Source organism: Acanthopagrus latus, chromosome 22 (assembly GCF_904848185.1).
Source record: "Acanthopagrus latus isolate v.2019 chromosome 22, fAcaLat1.1, whole genome shotgun sequence".
Taxonomy (NCBI): Eukaryota; Metazoa; Chordata; class Actinopteri; order Spariformes; family Sparidae; genus Acanthopagrus; species Acanthopagrus latus.
In genome coordinates, this window is record NC_051060.1 from 7,162,823 (window position 1) to 7,181,981 (window position 19,159).

Consider the following 19,159-nt stretch of genomic DNA (forward strand, 5'->3'; position numbering starts at 1 on the left):
TTGTAGCATTTCAACATTTCTGCGATTCGCATCAGGTTTGTCAAAAAAAGAATCTTGCGATGGGTTTTGAGGAGACCATATGAAAGTGTGCTAGCTTAGCTCATATGCTGCTAACTATCTTTAGTATTGGTCCTTTAGGCACCTCGGTAGCTCAGTTGGTAAAGTGCTTGTCTCGTGCACAGAGGCTCTGTCCAACCTGATGATCTATGCTGTGTGTCATCCCCCTCCTCTCTCTCATCTAAACAGCTAAACAGGTATTTTGTATCCATCTCTAAAGAAATGCATTTTCTTGCATTGGACGTTATGGCCATTATCCATTATCCGATCTACAGACACCCTTCACATATGTGGAAACTAGGCTTAGCGGCAGTACATCTTTTTGAAGTACATTTGTGCTCATTTCTGCAGGAGACGGTCAGACTTTTCACTGTCTTTGTCAACTAAATTAAGTCTGTTGGTCTGATTGACTGAATCCGCTGCACATCTGTCTCACACTTACTGTAGTCGTATCTGTGTAAACACTGCAACCTTTTATTTCTTAACATAGCAATGCTGAACGCTTGCTCGTTACTTAGTAGCTGCTACACTTTAGTTTAGCATTGAACACAGGCACCACATAATAATGTACACAGTGTGATGAAATACTGTTTTCCTAACGTATCATAGATGTGTTGATGGTTATAAAAGCCTGTAAGCATGTTGCAGTAAGAAACCTTTCCACTTATGAACAATAAATAATCTTGTGTACCAGGTAGCTCGCGAGCACCTAGTCGATCAGTCGGCAGCGGAGACTTGCAGTGCGGTACGTGGTGAATGCATAAAGCCCATTACTTTAATACACGTCTGAGAGGTTCTCATCCGTCCATCTTTACAGTGGAGAGTGAATTAAGTTCTGTTTTTCCTCACCCCACCATCCTACAGCACACACACACACACACACACACTCTCACTACTAATGGCTCTGAGTGATCGATCGAGACAAACCCTACAGCTCGCGCACACACACACACACACAAAGTGAGAGAAAAGACTGCCTCGACTGCTCTGCAATTAAATCTACTACATAGCAACCCTTTAAGTGTTCGCCGACATTGCACAGTGTTGCTTTTCTGTAATTGTCCACCTTCACGAATGCACGCTGGCTTACCTTTCTGTTTCTCTCTACCAGCAGCACTTTTTGCTTTCTTCCTCTGCAGAACCCTCTATACAGCATAGTTGACCAAAAAAAAACACACCTTGTGTTCAGGATCTTTTTTTTTCCACCCATGATTTGTTGTCACAACAGCAGTGAGCCACGTCAGTTACACTGACGATCAAAACCAACGTGACATCGCGACATCCGGGTGCACTCACAAAAACGACATAAGTAAGCCTATGTCAAAAAGGAGAGGCCGCATCACAATCAGTGCATTTACAGGAGGGATGTAATACCAGATAGCATCAATCAATTCCGCAATATCGTCACTTCGTATGCGTCAAAAGATACGCGGCGGGTTAGGGTTATGCGCATCATTACATTGAGATCTGTGTCGTTTCCACCTGTAAAACTAACAACATGTCCGCCGACTGTTTTATAATCATATGCACGCTGTTATAATGTGTTGTGATTGAGATCCTGACCCACCATGCATCGTGGAAAGCAACAGAATATACGTTTTTATGCTGTAAATACCGTGTGAGAAACACAATATTTTTGATCCAGTCTGGAATTAATCTATTGTAAAAAAAAATAAATAAATAAAAAAGTCCCACCCAGACAGTACAGACCAAAACAGAGAACTCTGAAGTCTTACGATCACCAGCTGGACACTTGATTTACATTTAGTCTATGATAAATATGGAACATTTTTTAAAACTCATTTTCAAGTCTACCGACAGCTCAAAGCGCTGCACAACACTTAGGAAACCAGGGGAATTGAACCAGCCACCTTCATGTCTCTGCTTTCATGTGGGAAACTGTGTCCGCGACAGTTTAGAGCATTCCACGCCAATGTACAGCCTTCATCATTTTGAGTACGTATTTAAGTGTTCCCAAGATGAAGTCCTCAGATGGCAGCAGCCCTCAACAGCAACCTTGTCCATTGTGTCCGAAGCCCATTGAGGCGCCATGTTTTTATTCTGAGGAACATGAGTAATTTAAGTGCACTGCTTCCTCGAGACGTCCCGCGTGTTGTGAGACGAGCTCAGAAGGCTGTCAGCCACGGAACAATGAGGATAACACCGACGACTGCGATGATGGGCGGCAATAAAACACGACGATGGCAATCAGAGGAGCTGATTGAGAGGCCCAGATGGAGGGAGAGAGAAACACAGTGGAAACGGGTGGAGGAGGGAGATGCAGAGGGAGGATGATAATAAGGGAGGAGAGGAGGAGGAAGATGAAGAAACCAGGCAATCAGAGAAAGACACAGGAGGAGGAGGAGGAGGAGGAGGAGGAGGAGGAGGAGGAGAGGGTGGGGGGAGGTTACTTTGTAGATTTAATTGCAGAGCAGTTGAGGCAATCTTTTCTCTCACTGTGTGTGCGTGCGTGCGTGCGTGCGTGCGTGCGTGCGTGTGTGTGTGTGTGTGTGTGGACTCTCCAATATCCCCCAGCCAGACATTAGCTGCAGCGTTTCATTCATCACTGTCAGGTCTGGGGCTCCAGGGGGAGGAGACGGGGGAGCCCTGGACGTTCAGGCCAGGTTGTGGCTCCTTCTCAGGGAAGCGTTGTGAGGCTCCTGGTTTTTTTTTGTTGGTTTTTTGTTGGTTTTTTTTCCAGCATGAAGGGAAGGAGAATTGGGTAATCAATGTAGAAAACCAGTGTGCTAAATTTAGCTGACGTTGATTTTAAAGTAGGGGTTAAAATCATCGCTTTTGTTGCGATAAGATGTGTCAGTTGCTGATATCCAAAATTCGGCCATGATGTGATTTCAATTCCATTCCATTAGCAGGGCCTGCAGTCGAGGCAATATCATCTGGCCGTTTAACACAGTTTAGGACTGAATGAGCTGAAACCCTTTTCTTTATTGCTTTTTGCCATAAAACAAAACAGCAAAATAATCATGGTAAATGATTGTGAGCCCTTACGAGCAGTAAAACGCACTGATTCTATTTACAAGAACAGTTAACAATAACATCAAACTTGGCTCCATTTTAACTGGCAAGGAAACGAGACAGTTGTTTTTTTCGCTAGTCACCGTTATTAGTGTAAGCCTGCTTGCTGCTAGCACTGTTTGAGTGTTTGGGAAGAAGCTAGGACGGAACAAGGCGACGCAGACATGCCAAAAAAAAGGGGCATCATGATATGGTTTTCACTCTTTTTTTTCTTATCTTGAAGTACCCAAAATCCCAAATCTAGATTTTAGTCCTCGAAATGTCTTGTATATGATTTTGACAGGTCTTAATCCTGCTGTTACTTGTACATGAAAACACTGAAATTAGAAACTGAGGTTGGAAAGACATCAGAGCAGCGTGGGAAGTCAGAAGAAACAGAAAGCAGCCATAAGACAGTCACTAGCACATGTTCTTTACTCACATCGAGAGCATCACCAGCGTCCTGTCCAAGAGTACCTCACTCTGTCCTAGCAACAACTTCCGGACAGAGTTGGATGTACGCCAGTATCAAAAGTTGTCCCGGGACACAGAACAATCCGTCAAATGTGACTAAACGTTTTCATTGACAAAAACAAAGACGTAAAAGATGTAAGAAGACAGGAACAGACAGGGAGGGAGGCTGGAATGGGGAGAAAAGGCGTGTTAGCGTCTCGTGTCTGCAGAGAGCCTGCAGCCCTCTGCCTGGATTTTCTTATTTACTCACTTTGTTGCTGCTCGGGACGTTTTACCAACCCAACATTTGACATCCTGGGAATGAGACTCAACAGTCAGCTGTCTTTGTGGTGCGTTTAGGAACAGCTGGGACAAATCCTACTGATTCTACCTCATTACTTTGATACTCTGAGTACATTTCAGAGCCTGTACTTTATTACTTTTGCTGGAGTAAAGAAGTTGAGTCAGTACTTCTACTTTTGTGAAGAATGCGTTGACGTTTGCCACCTCTGCTGATGTCCGTTTGAGACAGTGAGACAGTACGTTTCGATGAACCTTTTACGACCTCTTCTGTCTCGCCTCATTTCCTGTCAGCTCTGTCCTGTAAGTGCAGTGCAGTGTTGATGTACTTAGAGGTTTACTCTCGGTGCCGTGATTTTCATTCTGCTCCTGGAGAACAATGGATGGGAAAAAACTGCTAAGGAAGGCATATAAAAAAAAAAAAAAAAAAAAGACAAAACAGCAAGAAAAAGACCGTGACGCAGGAGACTGACTCAGCATTTAGCTCTGTGTGCGAGGTGACGTAAAGATGCTTTGTCTTCAGGTTTATCTCGCAAATCGTCGGGAAGCAGAATTCATGGACCAGAAATCCGTGCGGTGATACAGCGTGTTGTCATTATATAACAATAAATTCAACGCTGACCTGTTTATTTCAGCCTCATCTCATGGATTTATTTATTTATTTTATTTTTTTTATCTATCATCCTCTGTTTCGTTATCTGCGGGTTTCACTCCAGAAAATTAAAAAGTGATGAAGGGCGCGATGAAAGGACACGAAGATAAAACGGAGTGTATCGAGTGCTGATTGGACGATTCTGGAGCAGCTCTGCCTGCCGTCACACACAAAACACACACAGACACACACACACACACACACACATACGTAGGCCTGAGCTGAAATAGAGCAGCACTAATGGAGAAAGTGTATGTGCGCGAGTGTGTGCCCGTGTGTGTGTGTGTCTGTGTGCCACAGATGTCGCCATGGATAAAGGCCTGTTCTGTGATCAGGCTTATTATTGTGACAGGATTTAGGGAGCTGTAGAGGAGACTGGGAGGCAGGCTGGTTACTCACACACACACACACACACACACACACACACACACACACACACACACACACACACACACACACACACACACACACACACACACACACACTCATACGCTTGTTCCTAAAATGAAGTGGCTCGCTGTTTGATGTGAAGTGTCCTGAAGTGCTTTCTAACCTCTTTCACTGCTCTTTACTGCCAAATAAAAGAAAATTAGTTGCCAGGACAAACAAGACTGAAATCTGGCTTTAATATCGCTGAAAATTAAAATCGTTCTGCTCACTGACACGCGAAAAAACAACCCCGCTCTCTTTTTTTTCCTCCCCCATTTACATGACAACGGGAGTGTCAGTTGCGCAGCATAACAAGACATTTTGTGTATTTTTAGCCGCACGTCTCGAATGTTTCCGTGTCGGCTCAGGGAGCGAACGCGAGGTAAAGAGATGCCGCGAAAATAGAAGAAACACATCGTCCCGAGTCGTGTGCACACACACACACACACACACACACACACACACACGTTGTGCTGCGTTCGACCTCGCACAAGAATACAAATTCAATTAATCAACAAGAAGCGTTGTTATCATTCCCAGAGAGATAAAGGCGACCACGAGAACAGACATTTCAAAGGAGTGCAGCGTGGAATAATTAATCTCCAGAAAAATGCCTCCATATATACAGAATGTGTGTGTGTGTGTGTGTCAGAGGAAAGATAACTGTAGAATATTAATGAATGTTTTTGAAAAGGTGGTAATTTTCTATCCCTTTTCTTCCTCCATCTCTCTGTTGTGTTGGGGAAATTATTTACCCCTCGTCTCAGCCTCACGTGGCTTTTATTTTGTAGGCTATTTGCTTTATTTACCAGCTGCTTCTTGGACAAAACTGCATCAGGATGTGCTTGAAATCGAAAGCAGAGGATCTGTGATCCCCAATGACAGGATAGTGGTTCTCAAAGCCATATCTGATTCACAGCACCGGTCTTTATTTGCCGTTTTGGGTTGCATCCAGTGAAAGATCCTGTCGTTGCTGCTTCTAGGAAACATACCATAATCTCCTTAATCGCAGTAACGATTCCAAGATCTTTCTTCATTGTGAAAACGTCCAGTGGACCACAACGCAAGCTCCTCCACAAAACTTAGATATACATATAATTCATCCAATCAGCATAGACATGTTGTTGGCTACATCCCTCTAAACTGTTGTTAATATAGCGTGGATCTGTTAGTCAGCGAGGTTATGGTGATCTCGACAGGTCGCCTAAAAATTGGTTGTGTACGCCTTGAGGATCGATCAAAGATGTAACGTCACCAGATTGCTCACTCTTACTGTAGTTGCTGCACTAGTAACCATTACTTCACTGTATGCAGTGATGTTGTGCAGACGTGCTGGGTGACAAGATTAATTTTACATTTCTGTTCATGGATATAAACTAAAGGGAAACAAATGAATACGGCTGGCCAACAGACGATGCCATCGTCCATCGCTGATAGATCACAGACATCGGCTACCGAGCCCTGATGGTCAGAACCTCATGATTTAATAGCGCTTTTTAAAAGAGGCAGAATCTGTGGCGTCTCCTCAGATTGAATGTAAGACAGGAGCTGTTGGCATTTGTGATCTGAGAGAAAATGAACAAAAGATTGTTGCTGCGTAGCTGCAGCTGTGGTGATCCAAAGACACTCGGTTGCATTATTTGCAGCGGCATTTTCTTTTTCACGCTGCTCATGTTTACATGATTCATGCCGCTCCTTGTCTTTCCTTGGCTTGGCTTCGTCAGTGTAGCTAGCTGGCAAACTTTGTTTCAAGCTTCTGAGGCTGAACGCAGCTAAGTGTCAGACACCTGGTGAATACGAAGACACAGTGTGTGTCTCTGATTCCAATCTTTATGCTAAGCTAAGCTAATCGCCTGGTTCTAGCTCCATTCTTAATACACCGACCTGAGAGCCTTAATCAATTTTATCAATTAACGCTCGGAAATAGAGCAAAAAAAAAAAAAATGTGTTCACCACAATGCTTTACTCACTCCTTTAGCAGCACAGACTTATGTTGGAGCTATCTGTGTCTCCTTCAAGGCTGCCACAATTAAATCAATTAGTTGGCAATTGTCGGATTAATCGTCAATTATTGTGACGTTATTCTGATTGTTTTCCTCCTCTTTGAAAGGAAACAGAATATCTTTGTGTTTGGGAAATACCATTTTCTGATATTTTATTGATCAATAACAGATCAGCCCTAAAAATACAGGGCAAATTAATCGTTGATCGTTGGTTCATTTGACGCAAAATGTGGCCAGTACAACGTCAGTCTGAATACTCTCGCTGCGTCGGGAACTTAAACACGAGTCAGGAACCCCTTATAACGAGCGCAAACTCACCGCTGAGTATTGATCGAGAGATTGTGTTTTAATCAGCACGAACTCTGATCTTCCAGAAGGAACTGCACGTGTGTGTGCGTCTGTCATGGCGATAACAGTGATTGTAAAATAAATGTGTGTGTATTTCAGAGCCCTCAGATGTCTTTAGAGGTACAGTTGGAGATGAGCAACAAAACTGATCTGTTTCTTCTGCGTCCAGATTTTGTTTTCTCTTCATCATGCTCTCCACACGCACACACACACGCACACACACACACGGACGAAGCGAGCTGTAAGACTCATTAGTATTCTGTCTGGACTTATTGTCTTTCCCCACTGACATTTACATTTAAATTGTTTATCTCTCAGTGTATGTGTGTGCGTCTGCGTGTGTGTGTGTCTTAGGCCAGTAATGAACATGCCTTTGCTGGTCCCTGAAGGCAGCCATTACTAACACACACACAGAGGATAATGTGGGAGGAGGAGGGAGGAGGAGGAGGAGGAGGAAGAGTATCTGTAGCTGTATTAAGATGCAGGCTCTCACATGTTCAATTCTTAATGGCTGATGCTTTTTGGACTGAAGTTTAGTTTGTGCTCAGGAATCACAGGCCAATTTTAATGTTCTCTTTTTTTTTTTGGTGTCTCAGAGTTGTATTTTCATTATACTGTAGACCTCCTCAGTTCCAGGATACATATATACTGGACTCTGAAATGTTATGACAAGTCTGTTTGACTCATTCTGCTTTTATTCGACTGAACATTCAATGTTCACACAGCTCTTAGGGCAGTATATACAGACACAGATGTAACGACCTCTTACTGATGTCGGGGTCAACCATTTAAGGAAAGCACCTTGGATATGATTTTCAATATGACAGTATACAATATGACTCAAGATATGGTCAAAGATGTTCTATGTGGTGACACATTTATCAGAAAAATTGCACACAATGATATATAGAACATATTAAACTGCTCAGTGGAATATATGTGCATATATACAGCACAGTTCAACAGTGCTGATGCTGTAATAGTGCTGTTCGCATTAATTCAAGAGTACTTTCAATTTGACTTTATTATTCTGGTTTTAATGTGTTTACTGTCTTTAATGGACATCTGACTAATGTTAATTTTACAAACATTTTCTATTCTTTTGTGTTTTTTGTTTGTGTGCAGCAGTTTGACATGACAAGTGCGAAAACAGCCTTCCTCTTCTTTTTCTTTTTTTCTTCTTCTTCTTGTTCTTCTTCTTCTTCTTCTCCTTCTTCTTCTGCTCCTCCTCCTCCTTCTCTTGTGTATCAGGGGATCGCAAATTAACTTTCAAGGTGCCAACTACCACCCACTGAAAGCATTTGTAAATGCTGCACTTGTACCCTAAATTTCGTTGTACCTCCATTGTACAATGACAATAAAGGCTATTCTGATTCTGATTCTTGAGTTAATAAAACCAGTTTGGCCTCCTATTATCAGCTCTACTTATGGCCTTTGATTACTCTGATAGTAGTAAAAAGCTGATTATATACATATCCCAACATCAGGCAGATACTTTGTCATGCATCCCTAATTTTACTCACATTTTATTCTCTTGTGAGGCATGATGGATTACACCTATTTGTATCAAACATGCAGTATGACCAATTGAAATATCCTAATCGTAGAATCTGTAATGAAAAAAAAAGGTTGAATATGTCTGTTTCCCAAATAAATAAAGCATTGTAGTGCGACAGAGATGCCTGGGCCCTTAGACATCAGACTCTCCAGATTTAAGGGAAGCTTAAGCACCAGTCTGACTGTAAAGATGGAAAATGGCTGCAGCGGCTCCGAAGCTTCATCCCTCACAAGACAGAGAAAAACAAGACTGTGTCTCTGACAGACTGACAGAAACCTTCAGACAGTCGCTCTTACGCTGTCTGTCTGTCTGTCTGTCTGTCTGTCTGTCTGTCTGTCTGCTGATGAAAGGCTGCTTGAGTAATCAGACAAACAAGGACGACTGACACACATCCAGATGATGTGTGTGTGTCCTTGTGTGTTTGTTTGTGTACCAAGTTTAGATGATCTGAACACAGTGAATTGAGAATACTGAATCTGATTGTCATGAAGTCTTCCTCACAATTAACGCTTTGATTGTGTGTTTCTGTGTGTGTGTGTGTGTGTGTGTTTCTGTGTGTGTATTTCTGTGTTTGGAGGGCTGCTGATTGGTTGGCAGTGTCCATCTGGCTGCTTTGTCTATAGGCATGCTGCCCCACACAACAATTATGCTTCCATGCATGAAGACTGCTTGTGTGTGTGTGTGTGTGTGTGTGTGTGTGTGTGTGTGTGTGTGTGTGTGTGTGTGTGTGTGTGTGTGTGTGTGTGTGTGTGTGTGTGTGTGTGTGTGAAGAAGGGGTAAGGAGGGGCGGGGGGATCCAGATGTTGGGTTCATTCTCATTCTACCCCATCCCATTTATTTTAATCCATGTCCCTCCCCCCACAGCATTGTACTGCACACCATCTGTACACACACACAGCATTTGCTCACACATGTGTAATCACACACACACACACTCACACACTGCCTCCAGCTCCGCCAGGTGGCTGGGTGGCCTCAAATGGGTCCTCGTGCACCTCTGGCTCCGTGTTGATTGGAGTGAATGCAGCTCGTATGAATTTAAGCAGAGCTGCTCACCACTGTTAAAGTGGGTCACTGTGTGTGGGTGTGTGTGAGTGTGTGCATGTGTGTGTGTGTGTGTGCCTCAGGGGAATTCAGTACTTTAGTTTTTGTTTTTTTGGTGGAGGAGCCTTATGAAAATTGTATCTCAAATATGTGGTACATCTGTGGAGCTGTTTGGGAATCTCGTGCAGTTCAGGTTCACTGTAATCAAAATGAAGCTCAGGTGTTAATCTACTGTATACGTAACGTAATCATCTACATGCCATGTTCTATTTGATCTTCTCTTGTTACTTCACTTTAACATTAACCTCATTCTGTCTATGTGTCTCTTTCTCATGCAGCCAAACATGATGTGAATGGAAACAGGACTATTCCACCTTTCCCAGAGGGGACGGACATGGTCATGTTCGGTGAGTGTCCTCACGTCTGAAAATGTACAAGGAAATAAAGGCAGTTGGACCGTGGTGGTATGACTTAAGCATTTGTTTTCTATCTTATACATTTGTGCTGACATATAAATTGCATTTTCATCATCGTCGTGACACGAACATGCACAGTGAACACATCACAATAGACTGATGAATGAGCCGCAACTAATGATTATTTTCACTGTCGATTAATCTGTTGATTATTTTCACGATTTAACAATAAGTTGTTTAGTCTATCAAATGTCAGAAACTGGTGAAAAAAAAATACCTGTCAGTGTTTCCCAAGGACCAAGATGATGTCCTCAAATATTTAGTTTTGTCCACATCACAAAGATATTCAGTTTACTGTCATGGAGGAGGAAAGAAACCATCAGATACTCACATTTATGAAGCTGGAATGAGAGAATTCTAACTTTTTTCCCTCCTGAAATAATACCTATAACTGATTTATTAATTACCAAGATAGTTAGCGATTGATTTAATAGTTGACAACTCACAGATGAATAGTAACAGCCATAAAGAAAGATAATTTCTTTTAAACGCACTTCGCATTCACACTCAGCATGCGAATATTAGACCAATCAGGTGGAGTCCTGGATACATGGGCCATGCATCATTTGTGCAGTCAGATTAAACCCCAGACAACCATTACCCTCAGATTCTGTGTCATCAGTTTGGTACTGACTGCAAAGTTTGTCAACAAGATGGCTATGGAAGAAGAGAAGAGCTAAAGGGTACTTCTATATGAGTGTAAACAGTTGAGTCAATGCAGTATTTTGTCATACATACACTATTACGTTAATATCCTGTATGTGCACTAAAAGCTTTTTTTTTAAAAAAAGACACACACAGAAATAATATAATCCGTTTGAAGTGAGAGTCCATGGTGGTGAAATGTATCTGCTGGGCTACAACACAACACACTGTTCACATCTTTTAGCTCAGAGGATGTTGATTCCAGCAAACAGACTTTTTTTCTGCTTGTGTAAAACACCCTTAAAGTTTTTAGAAGCTTCCTGTGAAAGCTTGAAAATATGAAGAGATAGTATAACTATTGCTACGCTGAAGTTAGGTTTTTTTTTTAAAACTGATAAACGTGACTATATCTATCTTTAAGTAGGGCGTCAACTAATATTTTTTTCATCAGTGATTAATCTGCATGTTATTTTCTTGAAATATTTTAAATTGCACAAAAAAGGCAGTTCCTACTTTCTCTGATGCCACAGAAAAACCTTCAGTTTGCTAATGAATCTGAAGTTATTAAACTTGTATGACAAAGAAGGTGTAAAGATGATTGAAATGATCAATTGATTAAGTTCTTCAGGTAAGTTAATACTTCACAACTGTGATGCAGCCCCTCTCTGTGTTGTAATGTTGAAGGTTTGCCATAGATTTGATATCTTTTCTTGAAGGTATGGGCTGTTTCTGGGGAGCAGAGAGGAAGTTCTGGAGACAAAAGGGCGTGTATTCCACCCAAGTGGGCTATGCAGGAGGGTACACATCTAACCCCACCTACAAGGAAGTCTGCACAGGTAAACTGACACACCTCAACACTCGCCCCCAAAACTAGTGAACATCTGGGGAATTGATGATAGACGTCAGTACCGAGGTGGTCAGCTGAATAATAAACTTTATGCGTCAATGCTTCTCCATCTGTATCTGTTGAAGCAGCACTTGGAACATCATGTAGTTGGTGCTGTGTTTGAAAGAGGCTGAAGTTAAACACAAAAAAACAGTAACTAGCATAAAGTTGTCACTGGCTGCCATGCTGCTTTCTGCTGTCCCTTGTTTTCTAGCCAGTTTTGGATCTTTGAAAATTACTCACCAGAGAGGAAAGCAGAAACCTGTCAGCTTGCAGTGTTGGTGTTAAAATCATATCAGAAAAGCCAGAACAGCCTGTATTTTCTGAGTAGTCTCAGGTCACTTGGAGTGTCATTTAAATGACAGGAAGAGATTCACACATCGGTTAAGAAGACCACCTCTGTCCTAGAATGCCTCCTTTACTTAGTAAAGGTGGTTGGAGAAATTAGCTCCCTTAAAACATACCTTGCTTTATCATCTATTTTACTCCAGATTTGATCTTAATTTACCAAATGAACATCATGTTGTATTGAGGAGGACTCGAAACTAGAGATTGAGATAAGATAACTTATTAAGAAACTGTTTACTGAGGTCATACATCAGGTGAGAAGTAGGGTCATTTTCTCATAAGCTTATATAGAACCTGACTTCTTCTTGCAACCAGTGAAGCTCCACTTTTCAGACCCAGAAACACTGTTGTTCTTTCCTGCTTCAATCAGACTTTACAATCAACCACACACCCCAAAACTGACATCTTCATTCATGTGTGATATTAACGTATACTAAACCGCGCGCTATCAATATTTCATATGTGAAATAGTGTGCATTCAGCTGGCCCCTCTGTGGATTTATTATTATATCTTCTTCTTGCTACAATACTGCAGTATCCCCATTCCTGCTGTAACACTGCAAATTTTCCCACTGTGGGATTAATAAAGGATTATCTTACCTATCTTATCTCACAGAGTGTACCGGGCAGTTTGTTGTCTACCGAGAGTCAATAGATTGTGGAAAACAAGACACACATAAACAGAAGAGTGAATAATTTCCCCCAGGCCCTATTATACTGGGGCATGGATAAGGCTGCTATTGATGCCTGACCACTCCGAGCAGGCTGTGCCTGTATGTGTGTGTGTGTGTGTGTGTGTGTGTGTGTGTGTGTGTGTGTTTATTTGTGTATATCCGTATGATGCATGTCCAGACCTCCCCGTGATTCCTCCAGCCGGCCAGTACAGAGTGAATCCATCATTAGACCCGCACCACCACCACCTGTCTCTGTTTCTTTCTAGCCGACTTTTATTCCTCCAGACACTTAACATAAACACATTACTGTCAAACAGGCTGAAAAGTTTAGCCGCTGCGTTGATACGTTCTGTCCTCACTGCGCATGTCGGTGCATCAAGATAATGCGCTTCCAGTCATGGCTGAAGACGGCAGTTTGATGTTGTAGTTCTTACTGGCAGCGACTGTGTAACTGTAGAAATGATACTGTGCAAAACACGACAGATTTAATGATAATGAATATGAAAATCAGTAACAGAAGAGATACCATGAATTAGAGCGTGACCAAAGGTTTTTCTCAGGCCCAGAAGTGCTGTTAGCTAAATGCAAAAGTCAGTATGCAACATTGTTTAGCCGGCACACCCTTTACCATGTTTACCATCTAACTTTAGCATGTTAGCATTCTGACATGTGTTAATTAGCAATAAACATAAAGTGCAGTTGATAGTGGTGTGGGTAATTTTCAGGCAGGATCGAGAGTGTTGGAATTTAATACTCAAAGTTATCAAAATTTTAGCTGTAGGATTTGAGATTTTTCTGACGATGGAGCAAAGCAACAAAATGTACCTGTTTGCAGATAAGGCAGACAACTCTGTCTATCCCTCAAGGTTAGACAAAGTGAGAGTTGATGCCCTCACCCCAACTTCCCCAGTGTTTCCCTGTGGTGTTATTGTTGCTGACACTGTCTTAAACCCGTCAAACCATGGAAATATATGTCACATGATGCACTGGTGCCCAAAAATACTTTTTCCCATAAGCTTACATTGTGAAAGGAGCCTCTGTAAAACAGCGGATACATTTCTTTGACTGTCTCAAACTTCGTGCAGTAACCATCACAAGTTGAGCCATTTGGTCCAGTAAAATTGGGAAAGTCTAGAAGAGCAGCAAGATGAAATTATTTTACTTCCTCTTGCATTGACACAGTGCCGGAGCGTTGTCATCGAGTGAATGCCCATGTGTTCACTCTTGGTTTACCACGGTTTCTGTCACTCTTCCTCTTCACCTTCTTCGCCTCCTCCATCAGCAGGTTCTTAAGAGTTTCCACAGTTATTCCAGTGGTTCCACCATTGCCTGGGGAAAGTGACCGGGTAAAACAGTGCCTCTTCCTGTTATGGTTGCATCATTTCAAACCACTCCTTCAATTCAGCCTGGTGGCAGACTGAATGTGAGAGTGAAAGCAAGTTTTATAGGGGAACTAATTTACACACAGATGGAGTCATTTGCTCTATAGCTGTTACATTTTGCAATTAGCACTTACTTCAGAATGATCAGTTAAAGCAAAAAAGTTGTTTCTTGCCAGTTTAAGGTAACAACATATGACATCACATAATCCCCTGCTGCTCAGTAGCCGAATTGTGTAATAGATCTTAAATCTTAATGAATGTCTGTAACATAAAGCCACAAATATCATCCTTGTGGTGGCACGACAGGAACCTTTAACTGGATCACCAAAGTCAGTCTGTTGTATGCTCTGCAGACCATGATTGCCTCTAGAGATGGTAATAATAAGAAATATACCAGTGAGCTGGAGTAATATAAACACATCTCATCCAGGAAGCATTCACTGACCCAGTATTCTTGCGTTTTTCTCACATGCTGATTTGGTAAATGTGGGCAAAACAACCCATGAATACATTTGAAACGCTCGAGAACATGGTCCAAGTGTGTGATTAGTCTGCTGTTGAGTGTTTTCAGCAGAGGAGGAACTGTTAACAAAACTCACGGGACAATTTCTATGTCAGGCATGCGTTTTCAACTGTCCTCTTATTTTCTGCAGGTTCAGTTGCTTCACAGACCGACAGTCTGTAGCATTATGTTTTGTGTAAAAATACAGTATATCTGTAAACTGCATTCCATTCATAATACCATTCCTGTGAAGCAGCCATTAGACTTCATACTGAACTAGTATAGTACAGTACTAGTATAGCCTAATTAAACTCTGTACTAAACAAAGTTGTTTCATCACCAACTACATCTGAACCTGGTTTGAGCTGCTGGATGTTTGTTTTTTTAACAGAGCAGTAAAACATGACACTAAACGAAGAGCGTCTCACACCTTTCCATCTCCAGGAGAGACGGGGGAAAAAAAAAAGACTGATGTGCATATTCATTGTTGGTTAAATATTAACAATCGGATCAGTGTCGGTTCAGATTGTGCTTATTAAAATGTGCAGATTTTTTTTTTCTTTTTCGTATAAAACGCAGGTAGTGTTAAGAGATTTGAAAGCCCTCCCACACTTTTCATTATTCTTCTCATTTGCAGTTTTTGTCTCTCGTCACCATCTTCACCTCCAGTCAAGTATTATTATGTTTTATAGACGTATGAAACAAAATAAAGAGAAACAACGCAAAGTCATTGATACCATATTAGATCACAGACATTAGATTTTAACAAAGAATTGAAAGAATCGACTTGTGGTGAGCTGAACACGAACACTATCGAACAGCCACTTGCTCATGTGACATAATGAGAACATGAGATTCTATTACGGTTAATTTACATTATGTGTACAACAGCTCCGCAGGCTCTTCCTCTCACTCTTGCTTCCGACCACTACTACTTTATTTCTGGTCCCGTCCGAGATGAATTTATTCCTGTGAGATTGGCCCGGTGAGGCGTTAATTTAATATCGACCGCTGCTTTGTCTCCTATTCGCCAATATCTACTGTAGGAATCCATAACTCCTGATATTAAAAAAGTAATAAGACAGAGAGAGAGACAGAGAGAGAAAGGAATGGAGGTAGAATGAGGGACGGGAGCAAGATGAGGTGCAGAGTAATGGGTCACACTCATTACCAACACCAGCTGCTATCAGTCTGTCTGCAGGACTGATTGTTTGTGACGGTCGAACATTCAGCTTCGGACTCAAGCGAGCTCTTCAAGGGCAACAGCTCTTGTTTTGGCCTTCTTAGGTGAAGATTTGATACATTTCTAAAATCTACAAGCAATTTAAATTAAGTCTTGACCTTGGAAAAAGGAGTTCGCCACACAATCTCAACCCAACGTCTAAACGGTCATTTGCTCCAGACACAGTCTTCATCAGCAGCTGTCATGGAAATGTACATTCTATTAATCTGAGTATTATTAGGACATTTGTATCCATATTGGCTTTAAAATTGACTTGATAGTTTGTCCTGACCTTGTAAAGAGCAGCTGACAGAAACATCTCAACTCAAGGTCCACTTGTTCTGGAGCTTTTCCAGGACTGTCTGAGAGCTTCTCAACAAATAAATCCTAATAATGAAAAGGCTGAACGTGTAAAGTTCCAGGACGACTTAATAAACGGCACAAAGGGTCATCGGTCTGAATGAAGAGAGTAAGTTGACCTTGAGTTGAGCTTGTTTTGTTTGTTGCAAGATGAATTTCTTTATACGTTTTCATTCAGTTTCATACAAAGACGAAAAGAAATATGGATGCCACCTTTTATTTGAAAGGTCAACACTGGAAAGCTAGAAAGAAAAGAAATACTTGAAATAAAAAAAATGTTCCTAAGCTGAGAATTTGAGCAATTTCAGACATTTGTGATGAAAGACACATTTATTTACATCAGTTAATTAATTGTAGAGCTGAATGTTTATTTGTATCATTGATTTATCTGATGAGTCATCACTTGGTCTACAAAAGTGACCTTTTCAAATGAATTATTTTGTCCAAAACCCCCAAACTAACTTAACTGTCTGAAATGATGAAGAAAAGCAGCAAATTCTGCCATTTAAGATGCTGGAAGCTGCAAGCGTTTGACATTATAGTTGAAAAATGACCGAAAGAACATCATTGTTTTGGTCGACTAATAGTGAGAAAACCCACTTGAACTCACTGGTGTTGTATGTTGCAGGTATGACAGGTCATACTGAGGTGGTGAGAGTCGTGTTCCATCCAGAGAAGATCAGTCTTGCCAGCCTGCTCAGAGTTTTCTGGGAAAGCCATGACCCGACTCAAGGTACGCCCCCTGTTGATTTGTTTCCTCTGACTGGATGAAATTTGATTTTATTTTTCACTTCCCTTTTCTTTGATTTGCTGAAATTATATTAAGTAGCACCACTGACAACAGTGGTTTGTGTGGCAGAGGAACACAATCACAAGTCGTATTTTTCATGTGCTGTACCTTTAGGGGAAATCTTCCGGACAACGGGACTACAAGTCTAAAGCAATGCTAGCTATGCTAGTTTTAGATTTTGAAATTGTTTGAAACACCCAAGAAAAATGACACAGTTTCAAGAATCTAAAGTCCAGTTGTTGCCTTTAGCACTTCTAGATATATAAAAACTTAAAAAAAAAATTACGGTTAACATGTTAAGAAGTTAACGATAGCATTTTAACATGGTCACAGTTAGTATGTGGACAATATTCACATATTAGATTGCATGCTAGTATCAGCATCTTAACATGTTGATGTTAATCATGTAATTAATGCACTATGATATTTTAACATGCTAATTTTGGTATTAGCATGTTAAGATGTTGATGTTTATCATGTAATTTGTGGAATGTTGAAACTTTAACAAACTCATTTATAAGGTTAGAATATTTAGCAACATTCAGCATTCAACATTGATTGCTAGCATGCTAAAATTAGGATGTTACCATGTTAATGTTTATCATCTAATTTGTAGCATGTTGACTTTTTACAATATTAAGCAACATTTAGCATGTTAGATTGCTAGCATGCTTGCAATGCTTGCTAGCAGATTGCTAACTTCAGCCTGTTAACGTGTTGATGTTTGTCATACAGTTTGGAGCAAAATCCCATAAAACAAGTAAATTTAAACCTAAAATGTAGCTTTTTGGTTTGTTGATGTTTATCATGTAATTTCTACTTTAGAATGTTAAAACATGTTGGCATTCTAATTTTAGCAAGCGCGGATAAAGCCAGTTAGTAATTTTGTTAGTTTTGGTTTAATCTTGTCATGATATAAAAACAAAGTCATGAATGTCTAAAACAAGAGTACTTCATGTTGGATGTTGCGTGGGATTGACAGATTGACTGACCTCTAGAGCCACACTACTCCAGTGACTCAAACCTTTGACCAAACCAAACATGGTGTTTGACAGTCTGACAAGCTGACGCTAAAATGATGAAAGGATACGTGATGAAATGATCAGCTTGCAGTCAAAAACAGCTCTCCGTTCTGCCAAGACAGACAAGTTGTATTTTTGGAAATGCTGTCAGCTGTTGTTTTCAGATGATGTGATGCTGCTTCTGCCAACGACTGAAGACGATGGCTCCTCACGTCAGCTGAAATCTTCATTCTCACATTTGTGTGTGTCTGTGTGCGTGTGTGTGTGTACGTGCGCGTGTTCAGGGATGCGACAGGGGAATGATGTTGGGACAACGTACCGCTCTGCTATCTACACCTACACAAAGCAGCATCTCGATGAAGCTCTGGCCTCCAAAGATGAATACCAGAAGGTAAACACATATATTCATCCGTCGGTCCTCTCTCTTCTCTCTCCAGCTCTTTTTCCATACAATCTGGACTCATGTTTTTCCCTCGGACTCCATTTCCCAGCATCCCCATCTGCTGCCCATCCCTCTGTCTTTGAGTCTCAGAAACACTCAGACGTTTTTTGGCGTCAGCAGACGAATGCTGAAATATAATTGGTGTGTGTGTGTGTGTGTGTGTGTGTTTGCGTGTGTTTGTTGATTCTAAAAGCATATGGACATATATGGCAAATGTTATACACACACATGCGCACACACACACACACACGAAAGATGTTCACACACTCCCTCTGTTGAACTCTCTCCCGCTGAGACTTTTGCACCACTATCCCACCAACAGGGCTTGTTGCCATGGAAACTGATGAAGAGGAGGTTATTCTATTCTTTTCTATTCTATTCTAGTGTAGTCTGGTCTTCATTAGACTTCCTTTTTCTCTCTTGATCACCCCTCCTTTTTCTTTCTAAATCTTTTCCTCTTGCAGGATTTGTCTCTTGATGTCTCTCTGCTCTTTGTTTTACCCGTTCTCCCTCCATCGCTGCTGGAGGCTCTAAAATAATCGCACACTGTA

The 19,159-nt window shown here is 41.3% G+C and overlaps 1 protein-coding gene across 2 annotated transcripts in view; it reads left to right on the top strand.

Moving 5' to 3' along the window:
- msra (methionine sulfoxide reductase A) overlaps positions 1-19,159 on the top strand; it is a 38,665-nt gene that overhangs the window by 10,150 nt on the left and 9,356 nt on the right. For both annotated transcript variants that reach the window (XM_037087107.1, XM_037087108.1), the window contains exons 2-5: positions 10,198-10,266; positions 11,697-11,816; positions 16,983-17,087; positions 18,451-18,557. In XM_037087107.1, coding sequence (XP_036943002.1) covers positions 10,198-10,266; positions 11,697-11,816; positions 16,983-17,087; positions 18,451-18,557 — 401 coding nt within the window. The remainder of the gene's footprint in view (positions 1-10,197; positions 10,267-11,696; positions 11,817-16,982; positions 17,088-18,450; positions 18,558-19,159) is intronic.